Source organism: Neomonachus schauinslandi, chromosome 7 (assembly GCF_002201575.2).
Source record: "Neomonachus schauinslandi chromosome 7, ASM220157v2, whole genome shotgun sequence".
NCBI classification, from domain to species: domain Eukaryota; kingdom Metazoa; phylum Chordata; class Mammalia; order Carnivora; family Phocidae; genus Neomonachus; species Neomonachus schauinslandi.
Genome location: NC_058409.1, coordinates 124,499,010 through 124,525,691, shown reverse-complemented (window position 1 = coordinate 124,525,691; position 26,682 = coordinate 124,499,010). Strand labels below are relative to the sequence as shown.

Below are 26,682 nucleotides of genomic sequence, written 5' to 3'. Positions count from 1 at the left end.
CACAAGCCCACACACCACACATAAACACACACACACCACACACATAAACACACATACACATACTACACAAGCCCATACACCACAAATAAACACACACCTACACACCACACACATAAACACATGTACACGTACTACACAAGCCCACACACCACACATAAACACACACCTACACACCACACACACCACACATATGTAAACACATATGTACACATACACACACACACCCCTCACTCAGGTTAAATTTAGCTAAAACATGAAGTCCCGAACCTAGAATAACAATCCCACTATATCCGATGTCACTCAAATATATGTGGAGACTTTTTAATCAAGCACCACATTTGTGTGTGTGTGTGTATGAGAGAGAGAGAGAGAGAGAGGGATGGAACCTGGGTAAGTAGGCCCTCTAATCTTACTACAACATCACATTCTCCCCTCTCTCCAACATGTTAGGGACCTCGGGTCCGAATTCAGTTTCTGGACTGCCCCTTCTTCCCTGACACACCAGACACATCCACTAACTCAGGGCCCTGAGGTTCTGCTGCCTCAGCTTCAGAGCCCCTGAAACGGCAGGCCCGGCAGGCCTCCTAGGTCAGCAGCCTGTGCTCCGAAGTTTTAGGTACAGCAGTTTGGGATGGGGCAAGTGTGTAAAGGAAGCAGAAGGCCCAGAAGGAGAATGGCCCTTGGCAGCCCTGCCCTGGGGACACTGGAGAGATGGTTCACACTTACCAGTATGAGACGCCAGTGTATACAAACCCACTTGACGGATTTTAAACCACACTAAGTAAAGAATGTCAACATTGCTTTGCTTCTAGATACTGCAGAATAAAAACAGAAACAGACTCACAACATATGAGAGTTAAAAGAATCCACAAAGATCTTCCAAGCCCCTCATCTTACTGATGAGGAAACGGAGGCCATGGTTCATATACTGTGTCCCAGTTAGGGAGGGACAGAGGTGGCACAGAATGCAGTTCTCCTAATTTCCACTCCATTCTTCTCTAAACTCTACTATGAAAGAAAAATGTAAAACTCATTTGCTTATATATGAGCAAAACTAAAATTAATGATTAATAATAATTACCTTTCATCGATGGCTAATTCTACAGCAATCTCGGGCATATCATTAATATGTGTCAGATTCACTTTAATTTTTTTGCCACCAAAGCAACTCTAAACCCAGGGCCATGATTTGCAGAGTGCAACACAAAAGGAAAATATAGGGCCCTGGGCAGGGGCAGAGAAGTCAATCTTTCCCTTACAGTCTATGACCTCAGGCTACCCAAGTGGGTGACCCCATGGGATTGCAAACACCACACCAGGAGATGTTCAGTATCTGAATAGGAAGTGGATAAGCGGTCCCTTCTCAGTCACCTACCAAATGTCAGCTCAGGATGGAGAGGACTGCTGCCATGCCTCATCCTAAGACACTGTAGGACACTCACTCCTGAACCTTCTTCTGTGCATGCACAGGCTTCCCCTGGGGGTGGAAGACAGCCACGGGAGCAGGCCTCCCCACATTGGTGTGCTCTGCCCAGAAAGGGTCGCAGCGGTAGTGGAGTCATAGTAGAAAGTAAAGGTGGCCAAGAACCCATCCTGGGAAGGCAGGGAGGTGGCAATGTACAAGAACATGTAGGGGCTGAGGCTCCAGGCCCACAGCACATGGTCCATTGTCTGATTAGACTTCACTTCCAAAGCACAAAGTCAAAGCTAAAAAATAAGATAAAATCATTAAGAATTTCAAGATGGCTGCCACGGAGCGCCGCTCTTCTGAGTATGGCCCTGTGTGGTCGCACCAGTCACACACCTTAAAGCCAGTCCTGACTAAACCTTACTGTTGTGTGTACAGTCTTTTGTTGCTCATGCAACAGAACCAACTCCTCACAGCTTGAAAGAACTAGAGGATCACCGTGCAGGTAATCTAACAAGTCACTGCTCTATTAATCAGCTAGGGCCAACAGAACAAAGTACCACAGGCTGAGTAGCTTAAACAGCAGAAAGTTATTTCCTCACAATCCTGAAGGCTAAAAGTCCAAGATCAGGGTGTTAGCAGCCTGCTTTCTTTCTGAGGACTTTCTTCTTGGCTTGTAGATGGTTATCCTCCCCTGTGTCTTCATATGGTCTTCCCTATGTGTGTCTGTGTCCAAATATCCTCTTCTTCTAAGGACACCATATTGAATTATGGCCTACCTTAACGACTGTATTTTAATTTAATTACCTTTTTAAAGATCCTATCTCCAAATATAGTCACATTCTGAAGTGAGGTACCAAGGGTTAGAACTTCAATAATGAAATTTGGGGGGACATAATATAATCCCTAATAGGCACCATTCCTCAATGCTGATGTTCTATAGGCTCCCTAAAAATTTATATCCCGTCTGTGGCTTCTCTCAGACAGACCTTCTCTAACCCTCCTGATCATATTGGGTTCCTCTTCTATACACTCTTATGGCATTTGTCACAATGCTCATATGCACTATTTTTACAATTTTTGTTAGGTTCTCCTCCTACAATCTTGTAAGTCCATAGGGAAGGTCCAACTTGCCATGTTCAGAGCTGTGTCACTTAGGATCTGGCCCACAGAAAGCATCAAATTAATATATCTTGAAGGAAGGAAGGTCAACCAATGACACACAAACTCATGTAAATTAAACTCTGGAACTTTCTAATCTTTGGCTTATTGGCCCAGAAAGCACCCTAGGGATCCACTTTTCTGCCTTTGGAGGAGAGGATTTGAAGCATAAAATGCATTCATAATTTCCTCAAATATTTGATTTCAAATCTAACAAGTAAACTTCCTTCCCCACAGAGAAACAATTTCATGGTTATTTATGAGACTTCCAGCTGCTGCACAGAAATGGCACTATGTGGGGGTGGGAATGTTTGTTTTCCCAAACACTGACATTAATCAAGCTGTGGGACAAATACGGAGTTAACATTAACTGCTGCCCAAAGAACACATTCGCCTTGCCTCAGTGACTCAGAGCACTCTTGGAATGCTTGGACCCCCAGCCTTGGTGAGATAAGTGTCTTCTCACACCTGCAGGACCCCGTTGCAAGTACACAACATTCACTGATTCAGTGGACAAACATTTATCAACAATTATTAGGCATCAGATACTGGGCTCGATATTTAGGACACAAGTATCCTTGGTACCAAAGTGAGTCTAGTGGTGGAAAGAGAATACAAGTTCAACAGGATAATCACTAATGAAGCTATGATTCATTCATTTACTCACCATTCACTCAACATTTATTGGGTGCTTACTATGGCGGGCTCTGTGCCAGGCAGTGGGAATACAGCAGAGAACAAAAGTGAGGAAGTGTATGCCCTCAGGGAGCCTACATTCTAGTTGGGGGAAGACAGACAATAAACGAATACATAGATAAGTGACATCAGGTGATGACAAATGCTCTGAAAAGAGAGAAGGCAGGATAAATGGTTTACAAAGTGACGAAAAGACAGCTATGTTAGATGGTGATCAGAAAATCTCTGATTGGGTGAATCTGAGCAGTGACCTGAGCAGTGGGACAGAATAAGCCATGAGGAAATGACCGGGGCAGGGGGGCCAGGAAGTGCGTGTTCCAGCGCAAGGGAACAGTAAATGCATAAGCCCTGAGGTGAGCCCATCTGAAGGAACATCTAGGGAGCAGGGAAGGAGGGGGAGATGGGGAGGCAGGAAGGTAGAAGTCTCCAGGGACCACATCAAAATGCAGGGTGAACTCAGGAAAGAGACTCATCAGTCCTCCTAGGGCCAACCATGTAGGGGAAGGGGACCTCTCAAGGAGGCAGCTTTTGAAACAAGACTGAAAGGATGCCAGAAATTTGCCTCATGGACTGGTTGAGAATTGTCCTCCCAACTCTCCAAAGGAAGTTGAAAATCCATGTGTCCCAGGTTCAGAGGCCAGCACTAGGGATGCTAATGACTGACTCGGCCCTCTCATCTTCCAAGGCATTTGCTCTTCTTTGCCTCTCCCTGGAGAGCACCCCTCTCCTGCCTGCCTTAGGCTTCCAGGCCTCTGTGTCGCTATATTCCTGGCAGGTGAGTATTCTGTTCTCTACTGCATCCCCAGTTCCTAGAACAGTGCCAGGTGCAGGGGAGAAGCTTGCTGAGGGAATGAATGTCACTTACTTTCTCTTATCCATCCATTCTCTTTTTTTCTAAAAATCAAAATTTGAAGTAGTCACTTTCAGCTACAACCTCAGGCCAAGAGTCCCAACCACGGCCACATTTTGTCTCTTCAACAGCCAGGCATCAGCCCATCTACTAAATTTCTTCAGGAAGGTCTGGGTATTCTCAGAGGTTAAATAGATTCCATATAGCTAAATACAAGTGTGTAATAAGTTGCCAAATGCATCAGAGAAGGTCCGTAAACTCAATACTTACAAGTTCAACATTTCTGAGTTCCTAACCTAGTAGGGAACTCTGTCAGATCTTGGAGACATGCTTGTGAATGAGCAGACATGATTCTTGTCCTCGTTGAGCTTACAGTGCAGAGAAGGACACAGGCAGATATTCATCACATGATAAAGCCTGACGTAGGGAAAGGAGCTGGTGTTAAGAGTCAGAGGAGAGGCATCTAATGCAGATTGAGCCAAGAAGGTTTTCTAAAGGAAGCCATGCGTGAGTCCTAAAGATGAACAGAAGTAACTCAGTAAAGCTTCTGGGGAAAACAAGTTTCAGGCAGAAGGAACCTAAACGCAAGGGCTACAGGCAAGGAAAAGCAAGGCTTTTTTTGAGAAATAAAAACTAGTTCAGAATGGCAAATGCTATGTTTGGAGTGATAAGCTCCAAATAGATAGTTATGGTATGTTTGGAAAGTGGGAGCCTATGGCCCTGAAATGATGATGGAACAAGGCAAAGAACTGTCAAGTAGTAAGGAAACGCATGGCAGGGAGGACGTGGTGAGGTCTGGCTACTGAGGAAAGGCTTCTGGATCAGGGAGTATCTCAGGGCTACAGAGCTACTCCAGCCCTGAGCCAACTGGTGCTTTGAGTTCCTGTCGTCTTGGTCTTAGATTTTACTACGCAAACAAAAGAAACTGGGTTACCAATTCCTCTTTCCATACATTTACCTATTATGTATTTCCCAAAATTCTCCCGAATTGTCCTCTCATTCTGCTCATTGGTAAAAGCTTGAAGCGCCTAGTAAGGCGCTTCCCACCAGTTCTGAAAGCAGATAATCAAAAGCAATATGCCACTCACTAAAAGAAAAAAGTACAGAACAGCAATTAAAATGTTAACTACCTCACAGCAAAGTCAGGTATGGATCACAGTGGGGTGACTATAATCGTAAGGCGATCAGGTAAATCAGAAATTTCAAGACAAGTCTCAGGCAAGTTGTACTCAGAAAGTTTGCTGTTAGCCAAAACAAACAACTTGTGTGCTTTAGAACCAGGATGGAGTACGGCAGTGATTCAGAATCAACTAACTGGATTTCCATAAAATCCAAACAAGCCTGCACATACTACATGGATTAGTGATCTGATATGCTAGTTATTCTAATGAGCTATTGTTAATGTTATAACATTTGTAACATTTGTTAGTATTTAGTAATGTCTGTGCATGCCATTTAAAAGGCAACTCAAAAATTTCCAAATGACTTCAATAAGAAATCTACTCAAGACTGATTTCTCGCAATATGGTAGACTAGACACTCTGAAAAACTCTCCCAGTATTAAGCCCCTGATAAGCATTGAAAAAGGGAAGAAATCTTCAGAGGCCAAAAATAGAAAAAAAGAAAAACAAATACAAGTAAGCAGATATGCAGAGAGAAGAGCAAAAGATGGACTGTGATGATCTTTTCTCTGTGTCACTTTGGCTAGCCTGCTGTCCCCAGTATTCTATCAAACACTAATCTGGGTGTTGCTGTGAAAGGTGTCTCACAGAAGTAAATTCAAGTCCTTCCATCCGTTGACTTCAGTAAAGCCAAAGTAAAGAGAATATTCTTGATAATCTGTCAGCCTGATTTAATCAGCTGAAAGACCTTAAGAGTAGGGCTGAGACTTTCTAGATGAAATTCTGCCTTGGTCAGCTGCTTCAGCCTAGGCCTGACATCTGCAGCCTGCCTTTCCTGATGGCCTGTCCCTGGATTTGGGATTTGCCTGGCCAGCCTCCACTACTGTGGTAACCAATTTCTTGCAGTAAATCTCCTCACATATATCTCCTACTGGTTCTGCTTTTCTGGCTGAACTCCGATTGATACGCACAGCTAGCTGCGGAACTAGGGTATCTGCTGCTCGCTACTTTTGCTCTGGAGGAAAAAAAAAGACAAGTTTAAAAGTCAGATCAGAGACTAAGTGAAAAAGTGAACCAGAAAACGAAGAAACAAGTAAGCAAACCTAAAGTTGGTTCTCTGGGCTTCCACTCTATTCGTGGAGAATCTATAGCCACAAGCCATAGATTTAGGACCCAACTCCATAACAAATATGTTTAAGTTCAACATTAAGCATAGAACGATACCACTTCATATCCACTAGACCGACCAAATTTAAAAGTGAGAATAGCAAGTATTGGATGGAATATGGAATAATGGGAATTCTCACTCACCACAATTGAACATCAACTTTGGAAAATAAGTTTGCATCATCCAGTAAAGCCAGATGTATATAACCTATGAGAAACTCATTCCACCACTTGGTATATGTCTTTGATAACCCTATGGACTTGAATCCTAAGAAACATGTTCAAGAACAGTCTTTACAACATAATATATAATAGCTCCAAACTGGAAGCAGTTCAGATCTACTCACAGGAGACTGGATCAAGTGGAAGATTCACATAATGGAATATAGCACAGCAGGGAAAATGAATGAATTACAGCTACATGTCCTGGTGCAAACATAATGCAGTGACAAAAAACCCGATACATGCCTTAAGATTCCATCTTCCTTCATGGTCTTACAATATACTATAAAGATAAACCCTGGACCAGATCCCTACTTACCCATGTCCTATATTCAGGCTGTCAACTCTAAAGACCAAGAATCATATCTCATTCACATATGAACCCACAGAACCTAGGAGAGCACCAGCCATAAAGAATATACCCAATAGATATTTGTTGAATTTTGAACACAAAAATGCATGCCAGGAACCAGACCCCATGTTTCCAGCCTAGAGTCCTAATGCATGAAATTCCAAACTCTGATCTTACCTGCCTGGACCCCTTTCTGCCATAGATGACCCCGCAGCTGTTAGCATCTGATCTGACTAGTGTGAACTCCCTACCCCAGCTTCCTGAAACCATAGTTCCCCTGGACACTTCCATCTAATAGCCACTATATCCTCGACAAAAAAAAACTTCAGCTAAAGGAAATTGTCATTGGCAATAAAATGAACTTCTGAAGAGTTTAATAAAATGAACTTTTGGACCATACTGATAAGGGACCCACTGTGAAACTCCTGGACACCTTTCTATGTGGGAGATCACGATAAGTACAGGGACACATTTTAGAGGAAAGTAATTGACACATTTTCCTTCCCGAATGACTAGAGCACTTTTAAAGTACAACTTTTTTCAATACCAAAGGGGTTCCTGCTTTAAACATGACAAAGACAGAACATTTTACACAAGTAGAGGGGATCTTTCTTGATATAATCACAGTAATTCAACTTTGAAACACCAACTGACCTAAGTATAAAGTGTACGGTAATGTTGGCTAATGACAGGGCTGCTGTCAATTAATTCCATCATCTCTGCAGGGTAACGTGGTATAAGAACAGCGCAATTATCTTGTTTAGCAAGACCAAGTCTGTTTCAATACACCAAGATTTATAAAATTCAAATGTCATGTATATTTTAAGAATATTCACAAGCACATTAGATTATCCTTAAATCTCTAGCTATCATTTAGGCATTAAATCATGCTTGGTATAGAGATGGTCACAAACAAGTGACATTTTCTCAACTTCTAGAAAATCCACATTACCTTTTTCTATCAGTGTTATGTAGACGAGAGGCTAGTATACTCTAGTCTCATCTATTTGGCTATGAACTACTCTTCGTTTCATTCTAGTGATTTACTAAACTTCTACTTTGCACCTTACACTATGTTATATACTGTTTGGGAAGGGAATTCCTACTTTAATGGTGCTTTCAAGACAGTTGATAAAACAAGATTTATATATTCAAAGAAGACATAAAGAATAACCATGAGGAAGTATAAAGCCCTAGGTATAACAGAACCTTGACTTCTAAGCTTGGCTATATTCTGAACACCCACCACCTTGATAGTTTTGAAAGTTCACTCCCTTCTCTGAGTACACTTGCTTCTTTGGTGAAAAAATGGGCCGCATTAGGCGCTCTTAAAGGTCCTTCCAACAGACCTAATCTATTCAATTCTGATATTGTGAGGTTTTAAGCAAGTTTAAGAGAGTATCTTTTAGAAGATACATGTGGAGAAATTCACAATGCAAAGATTGTTCCAAATGGGATTAATCAGAGAAGTTTCCAAAGTAATGGTAAGTCTTAGGGTTGGTGGAGAATGAGTAAGGAGATGGTATGACAAGCACTAAGGCTGAGGTATGGTGTGTGACCTAACGGGGACATGACATTTGTAAACCTCACTCCTTTCCTGTCCATCCCTTTTGTCTTTATGACGAAATATGTGCCATTCTCAGTTCATTATTAATCAAGTCTATCTCAACAGAGAAGGTGTTCAAGGTGGGTGCGTGAGGAATAGCCTAACTCATTTCACAGCACAACTGCGGCCCTGGCCAAGTTCACTCACTGCCCTAGTAACTTTCTTTCTCTGCCATGTTGATAACCCAGTGATCTCAAAAAGAGTGAATCACACATACAAAGTGTTATCCCATCATCCAATGTGTAATAGGAATTGGGAAATTCTTCAAGTGATTAGATCAGAGTCCTAAAATTTCACATAGAGACTAAGTTATCTGAATTGGTAACAATCAATCAGACCATCCAGAAGAAGAATCTCTTCCCTTCTCTTAGCTCTTGGCAGGAGATTTAGACGGTCCGTTACCTAATTTAGGACAAAGTTGGAATAGCTTCCTGAAGTTAAGGAATGTAAGCAGCTGTCCATTCTTGTGTACAGGAAAAATTATAGACTCAAAACGTCTTCTTGTTTACATACTCTGCTAAGATTACAAAGGAAATTCCCAGGAAAGTTACCATCTATCCCAGTGTCCGGGTGAAGTCTATAGAGAAAGTACTTGTCCCCTTGCCCTCTTCTTCTCCTGCTTGCAAAGTTCTGAGTCCTCCCAAACCTTTATTAGAATCTGCCTGCCCTAATTCTTTCACTCTATATTTTCCCACTGAGGCCCATGGTTCCCAAATCCTTAAGACATATAAATAATATTATGGATTCCTTTTGTTAACTGTCCCCCTGGCCCATTATTTTTTTCTCTGAAGAAGGAAGAAACTATACAATATTTAAGAAAATGTCCCAATTTCCAGTGGCCCTTTATGCATAGATTATATCTCCTACAAGTCAAGAGAGAATGTGGGAATTACAAGGAAACAACTTGGGTGAGTTCACCTCTGAAAACTATCTGAAATTGTTTTGTACAAGGCAGAGAGGACCAGTTCAGATCACTCTCGAGCGGAGGGTCAGGGAACATACGTCAGTGAACTGCAAACCAAAGGCAGCCAAAAGAAGCTTAGCTGAATTCATCATCTGATAATGTGTTGATATTTCTTTCAGTTTCTCTTCACACATCATTATCAGCATCATCACACATTGAAATCTGCCTTCCATACGCAGATACGACAAACAGTTTGGTAACATCCACACTAAAGTATTGTAACTTTGCTAGTACTAAAACTCATTGTCTTTAATTTAAATGATCATCCTCTAGGGGATTCAAAAGTTTAAAAACAAACAAACAATTCATCATTATGAATATCATGTGAATATCATCAATTAATATGGCAAGGATGTGCCAAGGAAGTGAAATTATTCCTACAAGGGTACATACTTTGTGGCAAGAAAGGGGGAGGCGATAACAGATTTGAAAGAACAGGTCACGTTGTGGGGTGCCTGGGTGGCTCAGATGGTTAAGAGTCTGCCTTTCGCTCGGGTCATGATCCCAGGGTCCTGGGATCGAGCCCCACGTCAGGGTCCCTGCTCAGTGGGGAGTCTGCTTCTCCCTCTCCCACCCCCACCCCCCTGCCGCTTGTGTTCCCTCTCTGTGTGTCTCTCTGTCAAATAAATAAATAAAATCTTTAAAAAAAGAAGAAAAAAAGAACAGGTCATGTTGTAATAGAACAATAATGGAACAAAACAGACTCCTCAATGAGGTGAAGAGATTTAAGTCACAATACCCTTTAATCCGCAGGCTTGTTCCTCCTGCTCTGGAGCTCTCTGCCTTGGCTTCCTGTAAATGATGTGTGGGTGGTACTCTCCCTCAGCCACGGGATGCTTTTTGACGGGCTCAATGAAGAAGTCTCCATGTGGTAGATGGAAAAACCCAGTCTGTAAATATACATAATACAAAGGTCTATTTGAATCACTTCTGTATCTATGCAGAGAAAATTAGTAAAGTGAAAATTACATAGATCATGATGACCCCTTAAAACCCATAAGACCAGTGCTTTCAGAATCTGCCATCTTATCTCACAGAAAAGTGACACATAAATAAGTTAATGAGATGTCTTTATAGTCATAGTTATTCAATGTTTTTAAATCATGGATCCCTTTGAGATTCCAATGAAAAAAGTGTACCTATATGCATGTATCCAAAATATGGCATGCAATGTTGCAGTTTCATTCCCCTGTCCCTAAAACCCATTGCTGGGTATCTATGAATCTTAAATTAAGAACCAATGCTTCCCAGTTGCCCTATTATGGAGTTGGTACCCATACGCCATATTCCATTGACAATTTTTTGGAACATTTACTTGTATGGGGGTCGTCCAGCTACACGTTCATACAGCTGCTTGAAGTGTTTTTGCCACAGTGCTCTCATGGAAACAAAAAAATCTGAGACTGAGTTTCCAGGAGTCCACAGTGCAAAGTCCTCTGTCAGTTTCCAGGGGAGGTGGGCACTCTCATTCACAGATATGGGAATCAGTGATATGCTGGAAAAAGCCCATCGATGAATCACTCTTTCTGGAGGTCAGGTCTAGAAGGAAAATTTCTAGTGCCAATTTGAGATGTTTAGAAAACTCCTTTGCCAACGATCTCCTAGGCTGGACTTAAGGCTCAGGATCTGAATTTTATATTAATGAAAAAAAGAACTTGCCTAGAAGACCTGCCTAAGGCATCACACTGAGGTGATCGGGAGCTCAGGCTCTGGAATTAAACTGGCTTCAATCCCAGCTCCTTCACTTAGGAGCATTGTGACCTTGGGCAAATGACTTGCTCAATTTCAGCTTTCTCAAGTGAAAAATGGGGATAATCAAGGCTTGTTATGAAAACCAAATGAGTTAATATATGCAAAGCTCTTAGAAAAGGGCCTGGCTCGTAGTCTTAACTATCATTAGTCTCTTTCCAGATTTTATGTCATTTCATTGTATTAGGGTCAACATAGCCGTTCAGTGAATAATATGTTCGCAAAAGTAAACCTGGAAACACTGGGAGCTTAGGGAAACTGTGAAGGCTTCCAAGTTCAAGCCCCCTCACCATACCTCAGCAAGCCAGGGCCGCCCTGCTCTGCAGATGAGCCTGAAGACTGAGCAGCCCCCACACTCAAAAGGCAAGAGGGGCTCCATGAAAGGAGGCTGCTCTCTATGGACAATCCCTGACTTGGATGTCTTTCCAAAATGTTTGCTTCATTGGATCAATAACATAACCAGATCTAAACATAAATCTCATAATTGGCTTCCTGTTTTGATTACTGACTTTGAAAAATCTTTAATAACAAGAGGAACGGAAAAAAAAAAAAAAGGTACGCTTTACTGGCGGTCGTAAGAACAGCTATGTGACTTTGAGGACGTTACCCAACCTGCAAAAAAAAAAAAAAAAAAATGCCTACTACTTCACAGGGCTGTTCGAGGAATCAAATGAGCTAAGGCTTATAAAAGTGCCATGCAAAGTATTTTACAGATGCAAGGTGGTGGTGTTTTCCCCGAGGAATCCCATGGGACATAAAGAACTGACAAGATCCAGATTGTAATAAAATAGCTGCAAACAGACTTGCACAGTGTTGAGATTTGGTTCCATTTCTACTCTGAGACAAAGAGCAGGGACATGAGGAGAATGTAAGCCTGTTGCTGATAAAGCTCATTTGTTCCACAGAAACAAGGAGGACTCAAAGACTCCTCAGGGAAGGCTGGTGCGGGGTCCTTTTGTGCAACTGCTATCAACCCAATATGGATGTCCCTGAAGAAAAAAACAAGAAGGATTCATTGGTATTTCTTTAACCTCAAATTTTGGACCCAGGTGGTACAGAAGAAACAGATGGGGCTCCGGCTGAGAACATAATAACTATTTATAAGCAACATGAATGAGAATGCCTGAAAGCCAAACAAGCATTTTCCTAAAGGCTTACTTTCATCTGCATTCTTCCATGAGGCCAGCCTTGCACCCGGAAATTACCTACTCAGTCTAAATATTTCTCTGAAGCTGGATGCTGACACCTAGGAGAGCTGGCTGACCCACCAGCTGGAGGGAAACAGGACACCTGCTCACATGCACGGACCCCTTGTGTGGGTCACACAGAAGGAGAGGGGATGAAGAGGCAGCCACTGGTTTGGAGGAGAGTGAGGGAAGAAGATTTCCCAGCAGAGCTCCTTCTCCACCAACATATAAACACGGAGCTTTAGACGAGTATCCAGGTGGCCACGGGTTATTGGTCTCTTCTCACCTAACCAGAGCCAGGTCACACTGGAAGAACTCGCTGCCTATGGTTTGCTTTCCAAACGAAGGACAGGCTCCATGCTTTCCTGAAGCAAACCACCCAAGAGAATCACCTTCTCCTATTACCAGTTCTGGAAGAGGCACTCTTCATTCCAATCTTCTCTATAACCTGCTGACCTTTCTGAGATCTCTGAAGAAGAATAGGGAATGGACTTGAAAAAAAAGTATCCAATTCACTGGGGGCTTGTACTCTGTTCCCAGAAGAACCAGGGCAGAATGAACCCCAGACAGAAGCTCAAGGAGGACAAATCTGCCCTTTCTCTCCATTGTCACCTACTCTTCCCCCTCAGTCTCCAGTAGTCTCAGCACACTGCTGACTCCCTTTTGGAAAGAAACTCACGTCCTTGTTTTAACTAAGTTATAAATATCTGTGAATGCTTCCTGAGGCTATCTTCTAAGAATTGTTTTAAATAAACTTTATTTTGAAGATTTATAAACATACAAAAGGATATACAAATCATAACTGTAAAGTCCCATAAATCTTCTATTGATGGAACACCTAAATGGAGAAACAGAACATTCCCAGCAGAAACTCCCTATTCCCCTCCCAGTCAATACCATCCCCCCCACAGAGGTAAGCATTATTTTGATTTCTAACACTAATATATTAACTTGAAGTCCATCTTTAACTTTTTACAGGAAGCATTATTTGATACAAAAGAAAAAAAATGTCCACTAGTTCATTTCAAGTGTTAGGGACTGACCGGTGGAAAAGATTTTAAGGCAGGTGGATTTCTTAAAGTCCATTAAATCAGACTCTTCAGATTTCTTTATACTCTTCAGGCAAGCCCAACTGGTGGGCATGAAACAAAGGGCTGAGCCACCTTGGTGTGAGGCAGTGGCATTGAACCTCTACTGCCCTCTGCTAAGGAAAGGGGGAGAAGGACTTTCACAAACTCTTTAGAACCAACTTATTTTCCCCAGTCTCAGATTGAGAATAGTTGCCTACAACCTCTTCTCCCTCTCCCATCAAAGTGTTAGTCATCTTGATGTAACTGACATCATACTTCCGTTAGTGCGATGATTTAGGGCCCAGTGGGAAACTGGCAGTGTCTAACAAGGAATTTGTGAATAGAGTGTTCTAGAATCACACAACCTAGAGACCCTGAAGAGTCACCTAACCTATGCTGGCAGCCTCCTAGGTAAAACCTAGCAGATTGAAGGGTAACAACAATGGTCTTGTAAAAGACATAGGAAAGAATTACCAAATCAGTTCTGACACTCCAGGTCCTGGGCTGCACAGCTCAAGGGGGTGCTGTTCACATAAGAAAAAGCTGTGAATTGTACCCCCTGGAGCTGTAAAATGGAACAGTGCTGCCAAAACTGAGCAACCTGTCCTGGAAAGAAATTCCTTTTCACTTGAAAATTTCAGAAGTTACCAGATCAAGTTTTTCTTCCCATGGGGACGAAGACAACATGAGCAACATATTGGTTTGGGATAAAGAGACACCCAAGATACTCATCACAGTACATGAATCACTGGAAAAGATACCACCTGTTGCCCATTATAATACACAGGTAAGAGGATAAAGATGCACCCCCACAATCATCCTTATTGATTATCAATCTGTATCTGTCACTTGGCCAGCCCTGTGCTAAGAACTCTAAGACGGGTATATAAACCTCAAGGTTTATAATGCAGCCAGAAGACAAGACTTGATATACAGCACCCCTGAGAAAGGTGTGTATTTGAGGGGGTGGAGGGTCCCTCCCTAGGTGCTACAGACTCCAGTGCTGTGGTTCAGCACAGCCCTTTGTTTCATGCCCACCAGTTGGGCTTGCCTGAAGAGTATAAAGAAATCTGAAGAGTCTGATTTAATGGACTTTAAGAAATCCACCTGCCTTAAAATCTTTTCCACCGGTCAGTCCCTAACACTTGAAATGAACTAGTAGACATTTTTTTTCTTTTGTATCAAATAATGCTTCCTGTAAAAAATTAAAGATGGACTTCAAGTTAATATATTAGTGTTAGAAATCAAAAGATGAAGACCAGTGAGGGTGAGTGCTTTTAGAGGGCAAACACAGAAGACTGCACTTCTATAGTCTCCAAAACACGTGGCAGAGTCCGAAAGCCATGACAGCCTCCCAGAATTACTAACTTCTTTTGTTGCTGGTCTGTAGCAGGCAGAGCATTTTATCATTTAATATGTAACCAGGACCCTAAACCAGGACTAGAAGTTAAGAGATGACAGAAGCCTCAGAATATAGATGTAAGACCACTGGGAAGATTCCCCCAGGAGTACCTCACCCTCTGCTTGACCCCAAGAGCTCCCTGACTGGCCCGCGTGGAGCCAATGACGGGAGCGACTGGTAATGTCATAGATTCATGAAGATTTTCGATATTATTCTTAGTGATACTAATTCATGTGGTGTGAGGAGATAAAGCTCAAGCCAGGAAGACATTCTCTGGTGCATCCACTTGGTAGTTACCATATGTAGGGCAGATATTATAACAATACAGGTCTGGTCCCTACCTCTTAGAACGTGCTGCCCAAAGAACTTCCTGTGATGATGGAGATGTTTTATATCTGCACCATCCAATTTGATAGCGATGAGCCACATGTTGTTACTGAGCATTTGAGATGTGGCTAATATAACAACAGAACCGAAGTTTAATTTCATTTAACCTTACTTTTTAAAATTTTTCATGTTGAGTATAGTTGAGAGGTGTACAACATAGTGAGTCTACAAGTCTACACATTATGCTATACTTATTACAAGTATAGTCACCCTCTGTCACCATACAAGGCTATTACAATATCACCGACTATATTCCCTATGCTGTGCCTTTTATTCCCTTGACTTATTCATTTCATAACTGGAAGCATATATCTCCCACTCCCCTTCACCCATTTTTCCCATCCCCTTAGCCCCCATCCCCTCTGGCAATCACCAGTTCTGTCCTCTGTATTCAAAGATCTCATTCTGCTTTTTGTTTGTTTTATTGTTTTATTCATTTGTTTTGTTTTCAGTTTCCACATATGAGTGAAATCATATGGTATTTCTCTTTGTCAGCCTTATTTCACTTAGCATCATATCCTCTAGGTCCAACCATGTTGTCACAAATGGCAAGATCGCATCCTTTTTTATAGCTGCGTAATATTCTCTCTATATGTGTCTGTGTGTGTGTGTGCATGTGTGTGTGCATGCGTACACACGTCTTCTTTATCCATTCATCTATCAATAGACATTTAGGTTGCCTGCATATCTTGGCCACTGTGAATAATGCTGTAATAAACAGAGGAGTGTGTGTATATTTTTGAATTAGTGTTTTCATTTTCTTTGGGTAAATACCCAATAGTAGAATTACTGAATCGTAGAGCAAAGCTGGAGGTAACACAATTCCAGATTTCAAGATATATTACAAAGATGTATAAACCAAAACAGCATGGTACCAGCACAAAAACATACACCCAAATCAATGGAATAAAATAGAAAACCCAGAAATAAACTCTTGCTTATATGGTCAATTAATCTATGACAAAGGAGGCAAGAATATACAATGGGGAGAGAGAGTTTCTTCAGTAAATGGTGCTGGGAAAACTGGACCACTTTCTAATACCACACACAAAAATAAACTCAAAATGGATTAACGACCTAAATGTGATACCTGAAACCATAAAAATCCTAGAAGAGAACACAAGCAGTAATTTCTTTGACATCAGCTATAGCAACATTTTTCTAGCTTTGTCTCCTCAGACAAGGAAAACAAAAGGAAAAGTAAACTATTGGGACTACATCAATATAAAAAGCTTCTGCACAGTGAAGGAAACCATCAACAAAACAAAAAGACAACCTACTGAATAAGAGAAAATATTTTCAAATGATACATCCAATAAGGGTTTATATCCAAAATATATAAAGAACATTTACAGCTCAACACCAAAAAAATATGATTAAAAATAGGGAGAGGACCTGAATACACATTTTTCCAAAGACATACAGATGGCCAACAGACACATGGAAAGATGCCCAACGTGACTCATCGTCAGGGAAATGCAAATCAAAATGAGATATTACCTTAAACCTGTCAGAATGGCTACTGTCAAAAAGATAAGAAATAACAAGTGTTGGCGAGGACATGGAGAAAAAGGAAACCTTGTGTGCCATTGGTGGGAATGCCAACTGGTGCAGTCACTCTGGAAAACAATACGGAGGTTCCTCAAAAAATTAAAAATAGAAATGCCATATGATCCAATTTCATTTAACTTCAATTATTATCTTGAATTAAAACAGCCACAAGTGGTTAATAGGTACATTGGACTGCATATTTCTAGAGACTGGCTGACAACTGAAGGAGATCCATAGCATAGGCATCATACAGTGATGAGTGCTATAATCAAGGCAAATCTGAAGACCTGCCTTAAAAGAAAAACAAACTGCAAAAATGTGACATTTCACTATAACAGTTTGTTTTTTAAGATCAAGTCAATCAGGGGACGCTTCGGTGGCTAAGTTGGTTAAGCATCTGCCTTTGGCTCAGGTCGCGATCCCAGAGTCCTGGGATCGAGTCCCACATCGGGCTCCCTGCTAAGCAGGGAGCCTGCTTCTTCCTCTGCCTGCCACTACTTCTGCTTGTGCTCTCTCTCTCTTTGTTAAATAAATAAATAAAATCTTTAAAAAAAAAAAAAAGATGAAGTCAATCAGGAGCCAACTTGGAAACACCAATGTACTGACACAGACTTCAGAGCAATTAGAGAAATAAGTAGCTATAAACAATCCAACACTTGCCAAAATTAAAATGAACTATTTGGCAGGACAAGGGCTGTGTGAGGGGGCTGCCATTGTCCTGAGACCAGAATGGAAGGGGTGTGGATGTCCCAGCAGGAGCCTGGGATAGGACTCATGATCATATAGAATTGGAAGCCAGGTTCCACTTCTAGAAAGAGCTGTCCCGCTAAGAGCCCTGAAATATCAACCTACATGTCCTCATACTCTTCCCATGCTCTTCAGAGAAGCCTACCACAACCCTAACATACACAAGACCACATCCCACTCACTGGCTGGCAGTTCAGAGTCTAAATATTAGAAAAAACAAATCTCTTCATTAAAAAAACTGATGGAATGGATTCCAAAAAATATATAAGATCAAAAAGTTATGATAGGGTCTATTAGAAATAGCTTGAGCAGGCGCCTGGGTGGCTCAGTCGGTTAAGCGACTGCCTTCGGCTCAGGTCATGATCCTGGAGTCCCGGGATCGAGTCCCGCGTCGGGCTCCCTGCTCGGCAGGGAGTCTGCTTCTCCCTCTGACCCTCCTCCCTCTCATGCTCTCTGTCTCTCATTCTCTCTGTCTCAAATAAATAAATAAAATCTTTAAAAAAAAAAAAAAGAAAGAAAAGAAATAGCTTGAGCTGTGTGATCTTGGTCAAATTAGTCAATACAATGAGTCCCAGTTTTCTCATCTGTAAAATGGGGCATCATCTATCTTAATTTGCAGGGTTGTAAATGTCAGAGACATTGTATGTAAAATGCCTAGCAGAAGGATTTACCGCATTTATTGGCACTCAATAAATGCATAGAAGCTCATGTGGTCAGAGCATCATCCACAGTACAATACACACAACAATACAAAGTGGTGATGAAAGCAAGTCTCTCAAGTCCATCTGCTCAGCTCATCTCTTAGCTACAAGTAACTTAACTTCTCTGGGCCCCAATTTCCTCATTTGAAAAATACGAATAGTGATAGTAACTTGCTAACTAACTTATTAAAAGTTGTCATGTGGGGCGCCTGGGTGGCTCAGTCGTTAAGCGTCTGCCTTCGGCTCAGGTCATGATCCCAGGGTCCTGGGATCGAGTCCCACATCGGGCTCCCTGCTCGTCAGGAGGCCTGCTTCTTCCTCTCCCACTCTCCCTGCTTGTGTTCCTGCTCTCACTGTCTCTCTCTCTGTCAAATAAATAAATAAAATCTTTAAAAAAAAAAAAAAGTTGTCATGTGTATTAAATGAGTCAGTGTAAAGCACTTGGATGAATGTTAGCACATAATAAGTGCCCTATAAGTGTTAGCTATTAGCTATTGTGATAGTCTAAGGAAACATTTCCCCCAGATGTCTGGTGTGATGGTGAATTTTATGTACCACCTCAACTGGCCATGGAATGCTCTGATTAAATATGACTTCTGCATGTATGTGAAGGTTTTTCCATATGACATTAGCATTTGAATTCAGTGGGACTCGGTAAAGGAGAACGCCCTCCCTAGTGTGGACATCACCCAACCCCTTGAGAGTCAGGTCTTCTGGGATTTATACACAGACTGGGATTTATACACCATCAGCTCCCCTGCTTCTCAGGGCTTCAGACTCAGATTTAATTATTCCATGGTTTGCTTGGTTCCCCAGCTTGCAGATGGCAGATCGTGGGAGTCATCTTCCATAAACATGCTAGCCAATTATTGACAATAAACCTCCTGTAGGTACATATATACTACACTAACCAGGGAGAATCAGTGGTGACCTGGCATACACTGAGTTGTCTGAAAAAATCTGAGAGGAGACAGAATTAATAGATTTCTCTTTCTTCCTTTAATAGTCTGAGAGCTCGAAGTAACAGTGGAGGCCTTCTAATCAAACCTCCAAAACATCACAGGCATCTCCTCAGCCTGGAGGGCCAATTTTCTGGGCTTCTCTCGGGCAGAATCGAGCTTAACTCCCAAGTTGGGATTTCTTCAAATGAAGGAAGGCTGAAATCTTCAATAAACTTAATTTCACGTCACTAGGTCAACCATGGATGCCTAGTCTTGGCCTCCTTTTCCCCTGAAAACAGAATCTGCAGCACAGTTTCTCTGCTTCTAATGGGAAAAACCAGACTTTGGAGACAAGGCTGAGTTACCAGTCAATTCCAGCACTAACAAGCAGTGTAACTTTGCACAAGTAATTCAGTTTCTCTGAGCCTGTTTCCTCATCTGTAAAATGGTGATCACAGCATGTTCTTTGCTGAGGAGCTTTAGTAAGAACTGAATAGGGCAATATATAAAATCACCCCAAACAGGGCCTTGTCTTGAGTAAATGTTTCCATCCCTTATGGATTTTCTCAAGGTGATGGTATTTGGACTCTTTTCTGAAATTAAATCATTTCTTCATCTTGCAGCATGGCGAATGTAGTTGTTTATTTCTGAAATTACTCAGGTTTTGGCTCCAGAAGAAAACTTTCTGCTCACGTAAGGGTAGAAAAGCTGTCTCTCAATTCGTTGTTCTCACTAGATAATACTTGGAACTAAGTACATTTATTCCATTCTAATTCCCAAGAGCTGTTCACATAGATTCACTGACTGTTGTTCTTATTAGGGAAGAAAGACTAAGTCCCTGACAGAAGAACAGCCACTCAGCCCACTGAAGTGGATCTTTAGAAATAAGAACACAATGACAACACAAAGAGAACAAGGCATCAGATGGTCCACCTAATTCTAATTTTAATGTGCAAAGGAATCATGGAAAGCTTATTAAAAATGCATATGCCCGGGAGTCTTGCCCAGAGATTCTCGTCAGTACATCTAATGTGTACCCAGGAATCTGCATTTTAGCAAGCACTCTGGGGTTTTTGATACAGATAATCCACGTGTCATACTTCGGAAAAATGACACTATCCCATTAGGTGGTGCTTGATTATTTCTATCTTCTTCTACCATCAAACCAGCATAACACTAAAGAATGGAAAGATACTAGCAATGACCCCAATTAGACATTTAGTTCATCTCAATCAAAAGAAGTTTCAGCTATAACAATTGTTGACTACAGTTTGTGGAGAATGTTCCCTTGAATCTTAGGTTCACAGAGAATGCCCATAACATCTTAACAGATCAGGGCAATACAAGATGCCAAAAAAAGTTTAAAACATTCTAGGAAGTAGATTCTCTAATAGAGTAAATGTTTTGGATTTGAAATGTGGAATCATTTGATACTAAGAAGACGGGACACCTGAAAGAGCTAGCTTGACACAAATGCTGAAGAACCCCACCAAACCTATTATTCCTGAAAATTAAAAAAGGAATTTCATTACATCTCAAACCATGCATTCCTAGATAAGCTAACAAAATCAAGGAGCGTCAGCTAAGAGACACTGTGGCAACCAAAAACTCATCAGAACTTCTCTCTCCCACAGTCTTCGGGGACAGGGAGGGAGCCTCCTGGATGACAGTGTCTTACAAAATGGTCTTTCCAGTCCTGAGCAAAAGGAGGAATTGTCAGAGACTTAAGGTCATTTCTAACTACTTCTCCTTCTCTCAATAATCGTCTATCAGAAAAACTTCATTCCTCAGAATTTCTCTATGGCTTTGCCCTTGTGGGGGAGAAGCTCTATGTAGCAAGCCATGTTTGTCAGCACCGGAAAATTCAAGTCCAACTAAAAAGAAGGGCGAAAGTGCCAGCACATTGGAAGCCCAGGAAACATGTTATTAGGAAGAACAATGGGAGAGAACCAGCTTTGCAGAAGTGAAAGTACTTTCTCCCATGGGGAGCAGGATTTAGCCAAGATACAGCACTCTTTTTTCATCATGCCCCAGCAAGTCATCATTCTCAGTCCAGAAACCATCCTCCACTTTAAGGACACAAAGCCCTTCCTGGGCTGTAGAGAACATGGCCCTGGCTCTGCTTCTCCCACCATGATGGGCAACAGTTCCCGGCTGGGAGTCCTCCCACGTGGGCAGGAGAGAACACGGCAGCCAGCCAAGACTGTTGCTGCAGCTGCCAAAGTGATTCTGGCCTGAAACACAGCATTCCAGGGATGTTTAACAGTGGTCTAGGGCCAAAGGTGGATGTCTTCTCTGGTGGCCTAAGGATGGGAGAAGTCAAACCATGAGGAAATTTGATAGATGTTAGCTTCACTAAGTGCCACAGCAGAAAAAGGGTAAGAAAAAAAAAAAAAAAAAAAAAACAAAAAAAGAAAAGGAAAAAGAGGTCTAGTGTGAGATGTTAAAGACATGAATGTGAACACTGGTACTTATAACCTCATTACATCTCTAAAATGAAAAGATAAAAAAAAAAAAAGATTTACCTTCTCAAGGGCTCTTTCCTTAAAGAATAAGTCTATACTCACTGTCTCTCCTTTCTACACTCCCCTGAAGTCACAACTACAGCAGAACAAATGTTAGTGATTTGTAATCCCCCACTGTCCTGTAGGAACAGGTCTGCGTAACTAGTATTTTTGGCCAAGAACAAAATCTTTCTCGGCAGAACGGACTTTCCCATCCTTGAAGACAACATTAAAGTGGTAAGGGGAAGAAAAAGAGCAGCTCAGAGAGTCCTAAATGACTATGTTTAAGAAAGAAGCAAGAAGTTGAGAGTCCCGGAAATGAGCCAGGTGTAGACAAAGCAGCCCCTGGAGATGGAGAGACCGGAAGGAAAAGGATCCACAGAGGATCGGAGAGATACAACAGCTGGCAGCCAAAGTGAAAGCTTTGCAAAAAGAAAGTGGAGCTTTTTCCTTGAAGCACAATAGGAAATGTACAGTATAAACTCTTTTACCATTTTCACCTGTGAAATCTTCAGTAAAAGAAACATTTTCTCTATTACTTTGATGGGACTAGAAGTGCTGTGTCCTCCTCCAAAGATGGCATGGGAAGAAAAAGAGAGGAGAGTCACTGAAGCAATACATAGGGAGAACCTCTTTTTCTCTTTCAGCAGAAGTGAGAGTGCCTGCTCACGGCAAGTAGGAAGGGCAGTTGGGAAAGGGGTCTGAGGAATGGGAGAAGATACCACCATTGTATGGAGCCGGGCTAAAGGCTCAGCTGTCATGGAGCCACTGAAAAGCCAGTCATAGGAAATGACAAATTAAGCAAATGCAGGAGAGGTTGTGGTCAGAAAAGGGATTATTAACATTTAAGTATTCATATGTGATGAAGTTAAGGATCTTGAAATGGGGAGATTGTTGACCCAATATAACGAGAAGTGTCCTTACAAGAGGGAAGCAGGAGGGTCAGAGGGAGTAGAAGGAGATGTAAAGACAGAAGCAGATATTGGAGGGATGGAGGAAGGGGCCACAGGCCAAGGAGCACAGGGGCCTCTAGAAATTGAAAATGGCAAGAGAATAGATTATTCCATGAAGTCTCCAGAAGGATGCAGCCCTAATGATGCTTAATTTTTGACTTCTGACCTCCGGAACTATAAGAGAATAAATCTGTGTTGTTTTAAGCCACTCTGTTTGTGGTCATTTCTTACAGCAGTCTCAGGAATCTCATATATCTGGGGAGTTAACCAAAGTTAACCCAGTCACAGAAGTCTAGGGAAGGGGGAGTCAAAAAGGTTAAGGATCCATGAGGTTCAGGTGTTGGCCTTGACACACAATAAAAAATACATTTCACATCAAGACTCCAGTACATAACCAAACCAACGTTTCAGGAATTCACGCTTCCCTCCTTTCCTATGTAGGAGGCATTCTGATATATTCCATTCTGTGTTACTCTATTTCGTTTAATTTAAATTCTGGTTCCAACACACGAAGTTGATTTCACATCCTTGTAATGGATTACAACCTGCAGATTCAAAAACATTGATATGGTGCTTGGACTTTATTGCTTGATCTGGATCTGAGTTCTTTTTTTTTTTTTTTTTTTAAATACATCAAGTGAATTTATTTTCTGAAGATGTCATAAGCATTCCTTTTTTTTCTTTTTAATTTTTTTATTGTTATGTTAATCACCATACATTACATCATTAGTTTTTGATGTAGTGTTCCATGACTCATTGTTTGTGCATAACACCCAGTGCTCCATGCAGAATGTGCCCTCTTTAATACCCATCACCAGGCTAACCCATCCCCCCACCCCCCTCCCCTCTAGAACCCTTAGTTTGTTTTTCAGAGTCCATCATCTCTCATGGTTCGTGTCCCCCTCCGATTTCCCCCGCTTCATTCTTCCCCTCCTGTTATCTTCTTTTTTTTTTCTTAACATATATTGCATTATTTGTTTCAGAGGTACAGATCTGTGATTCAACAGTCTTACACAATTCACAGCGCTCACCATAGCACACACCCTCCCCAGTGTCTATCACCCAGTCACCCCATCCCTCCCACCCCACCCCCCACTCCAGCAACCCTCAGTTTGTTTCCTGCAATTAAGAATTCCTCATATCAGTGAGGTCATATGATACATGTCTTTCTCTGTTTGACTTATTTCACTCAACATAATACCCTCCAGTTCCATCCATGTCATTGCAAATGGCAAGATCTCATTCCTTTTGATGGCTGCATAATATTCCATTCTTATCCTGAGTCTCTGCTCTCTTCCTGTGTGACCTTGGTCGAATTGGTTGATTGATGAGTCTCAGGCTCTTAGTATGAGCAATAGGGAGTGCCTACTTGATAAAGCTGTTATGAAGAATAAAGGAACTATTATGAAGAATCACCTATTACAGTGGCTGGCACACAGCATTAATTAAGAAATAATAGTGGCTTTCCCTGAAATCAGAGAATCTTATCATCCATAAGACCCTTCAAAGGTTCAATTTTGCAGCTTATACTGGAACTATGTCCTCAACTCCATGCATCCACACCTCAAATGCAATTCTACTAACAAAAGATAATTTCTGAAGGTATCCACTATTGCTAAATTACTTTAATTTTTAGAAATCCCTTCCCTTTGTGGAGTTAAAAATCTTTGTCCCTATAACCTCCACTCATCATCTTAGTTCTGTCTTCTGGAGTTACACTGGAATATGTCTGATATCTTTGGTACATAGAATTTACTTAATTATATTGAATAACATTTATCAGGTGCCACTAAGAGCTCTCTTTTCAGGATAAATATTTCCATTTCCTTCAACCCTTTTTTATTTCCTATTGTGCTCATTCATCAGCACTCTGGTTAATCTCCCTGGAACCATACTACAGCTTGTCAATATTTCTCTTAAAATGACACCAGAATTGGGGGCGCCTGGGTGGCCTAGTGGGTTAAGCGGCTGCCTTCGGCTCAGGTCATGATCCTGGGGTCCTGGGATCGAGCCCCGCATCAGGCTCCTTGCTCAGCGGAGAGCCTGCTTCTCCCTCTCCCTCTGCTGCCTCTCTGCCTACTTGTGCTATCTCTGTCAAATAAATAAATAAAATCTTTAAAAAAAAAAATTGACACCAGAATTGAGCATTGGGAGTCTAGCGCTCCAATGCCATCAATTTCGGAGAAATAAAATAGTGGGAAAAGTATAATTTTTTCCTTCACAATAATCAAATCTGCAGGGAAGAAATCAGTAAGGCAAAAATTTGGTCTAATAAGGACTTAACTTCTTTTACTAGGACTTAACAAAAAGATCTCTTTTCTCCATGGTATTACATGGGGTCCAGGAAATGAGCTCTAGAACTGAGGAAAATACATCATGACAACACTGAAGATAGAATGTCTCAGTGACCACTGAGTTTAATGATTATTTTTTTCTTAAACAGGCCCTGAATTGACCAGACATCTTCTTCATTAGAGTGTGATTTCCCTGCCATTCGGACCATTCCCCCAGCATCCTAGCGGAGACGGCCGGTTAACAGTTTATGGCAGTGCTGTTTGGGGTATGAACACACCACACCAAAACCAGCCCTCGGCAAACAGTTCCAATCACTGCAAAATGAGCAGACAGTGCCTGCCTCGAGATTACATTTCAGGGGAGATGTTGATTTCCAGAGTACATATGAATGATGTGTCTTTTCCCAATGTTTTATTTCAAAAAATTTCCACTGAGAATTCAAGGAATAGTATAACAAATACCCCTATGCCATTACCTAGATTCGACAAATATTAGTATTTTTCCACCTCTGAAATGGATATGCTGCATTATTTGAAGGTAATTTGCAGACACTGTGGGAGTCCCGCATTAAATACTTCAGCAAAGGGACGCCTGGGTGGCTCAGTTGGTTGGGCAGCTACCTTCGGCTCAGGTCATGATCCTGGAGTCCCGGGATCGAGTCCCGCATCGGGCTCCCTGCTCGGCGGGGAGTCTGCTTCTCCCTCTGACCCTCCCCCCTCTCATGCTCTCTCTCTCTCATTCTCTCTCTCAAATAAATAAATAAAAATATTTAAAAAAAATTCTTCAGCATGCTTGTCTTAAGAAGCATTCTCTTAGATAATCGCAGTTCCATTACCTCACCTAAGAAAATTAGTAATAATTCCACAACATAACCTAATTTTCATTCCATGTTCGAATTTCCCGTATTGTCCCCAAATGCTTTTTAGAGCTATTCACCGTTTGTTTGTTTGTAACCAGAATCTAATAACGTTTAATACAATGCATTTGGTTGTTATATAATAAATTGGTTTTTTTTTAAGTAATTCATATTACCTCAAGCACATAGCTTAATAAAGTGGAATATTTCCTAAAAGCCTGTGATGAAAAGCAATAATCTTTTGTTCTACCTCACCCAATCCTCAGAGGTAATGACCTTTGGCTTTTTTAACCCTATTCTTCTAGAAGATATCTCCATATTTCTAAATAACATGCTGGGGGTTTTTGTTTGTTTGTTTTAATCAGTTTTAGACCTTATCTGAGGTACTGTTCCTGCCATAATAGATAAAGCTTTGGCTCCCTTACACAATCCCGCTGCCATTCTCTCAGTATCAGTACTTCCCTCAAACCAATACAAACAACTGTGTTTACATTATTAAAGCAGCATCAAGGCAAACCTGGTCCTCCGCCAGTATGTGCAGATACAACTTACCAGCCAGTACCTACTCTCACGGGCTGGTCTCAATGCCGTACAAGTTACTAGTATTTTCTTTCTTGTGTAGCTTTTCGTTTTTCTTGGAATCTTATCTTTCTTTTCTTACTGCATTGCCTCCTTTGTTACTACAATCCATCCTTTTAAAATCCCCAGCATACCAGACATTATTCTATGGAGTTCCCGTTTTTTCTTAGAGGCTTCCCGAGGAGCTCTCCATCTCCCTGCTCCACGCTGGCC

The 26,682-nt window shown here is 41.5% G+C and overlaps 1 protein-coding gene across 2 annotated transcripts in view; it reads right to left on the bottom strand.

Annotated features, from left to right (window-relative positions):
* Window positions 1-26,682, bottom strand: part of ADAMTS12 (ADAM metallopeptidase with thrombospondin type 1 motif 12) — a 292,985-nt gene that overhangs the window by 171,880 nt on the left and 94,423 nt on the right. For both annotated transcript variants that reach the window (XM_021696033.2, XM_021696038.2), the window contains exon 3: window positions 10,287-10,437. In XM_021696033.2, coding sequence (XP_021551708.2) covers window positions 10,287-10,437 — 151 coding nt within the window. The remainder of the gene's footprint in view (window positions 1-10,286; window positions 10,438-26,682) is intronic.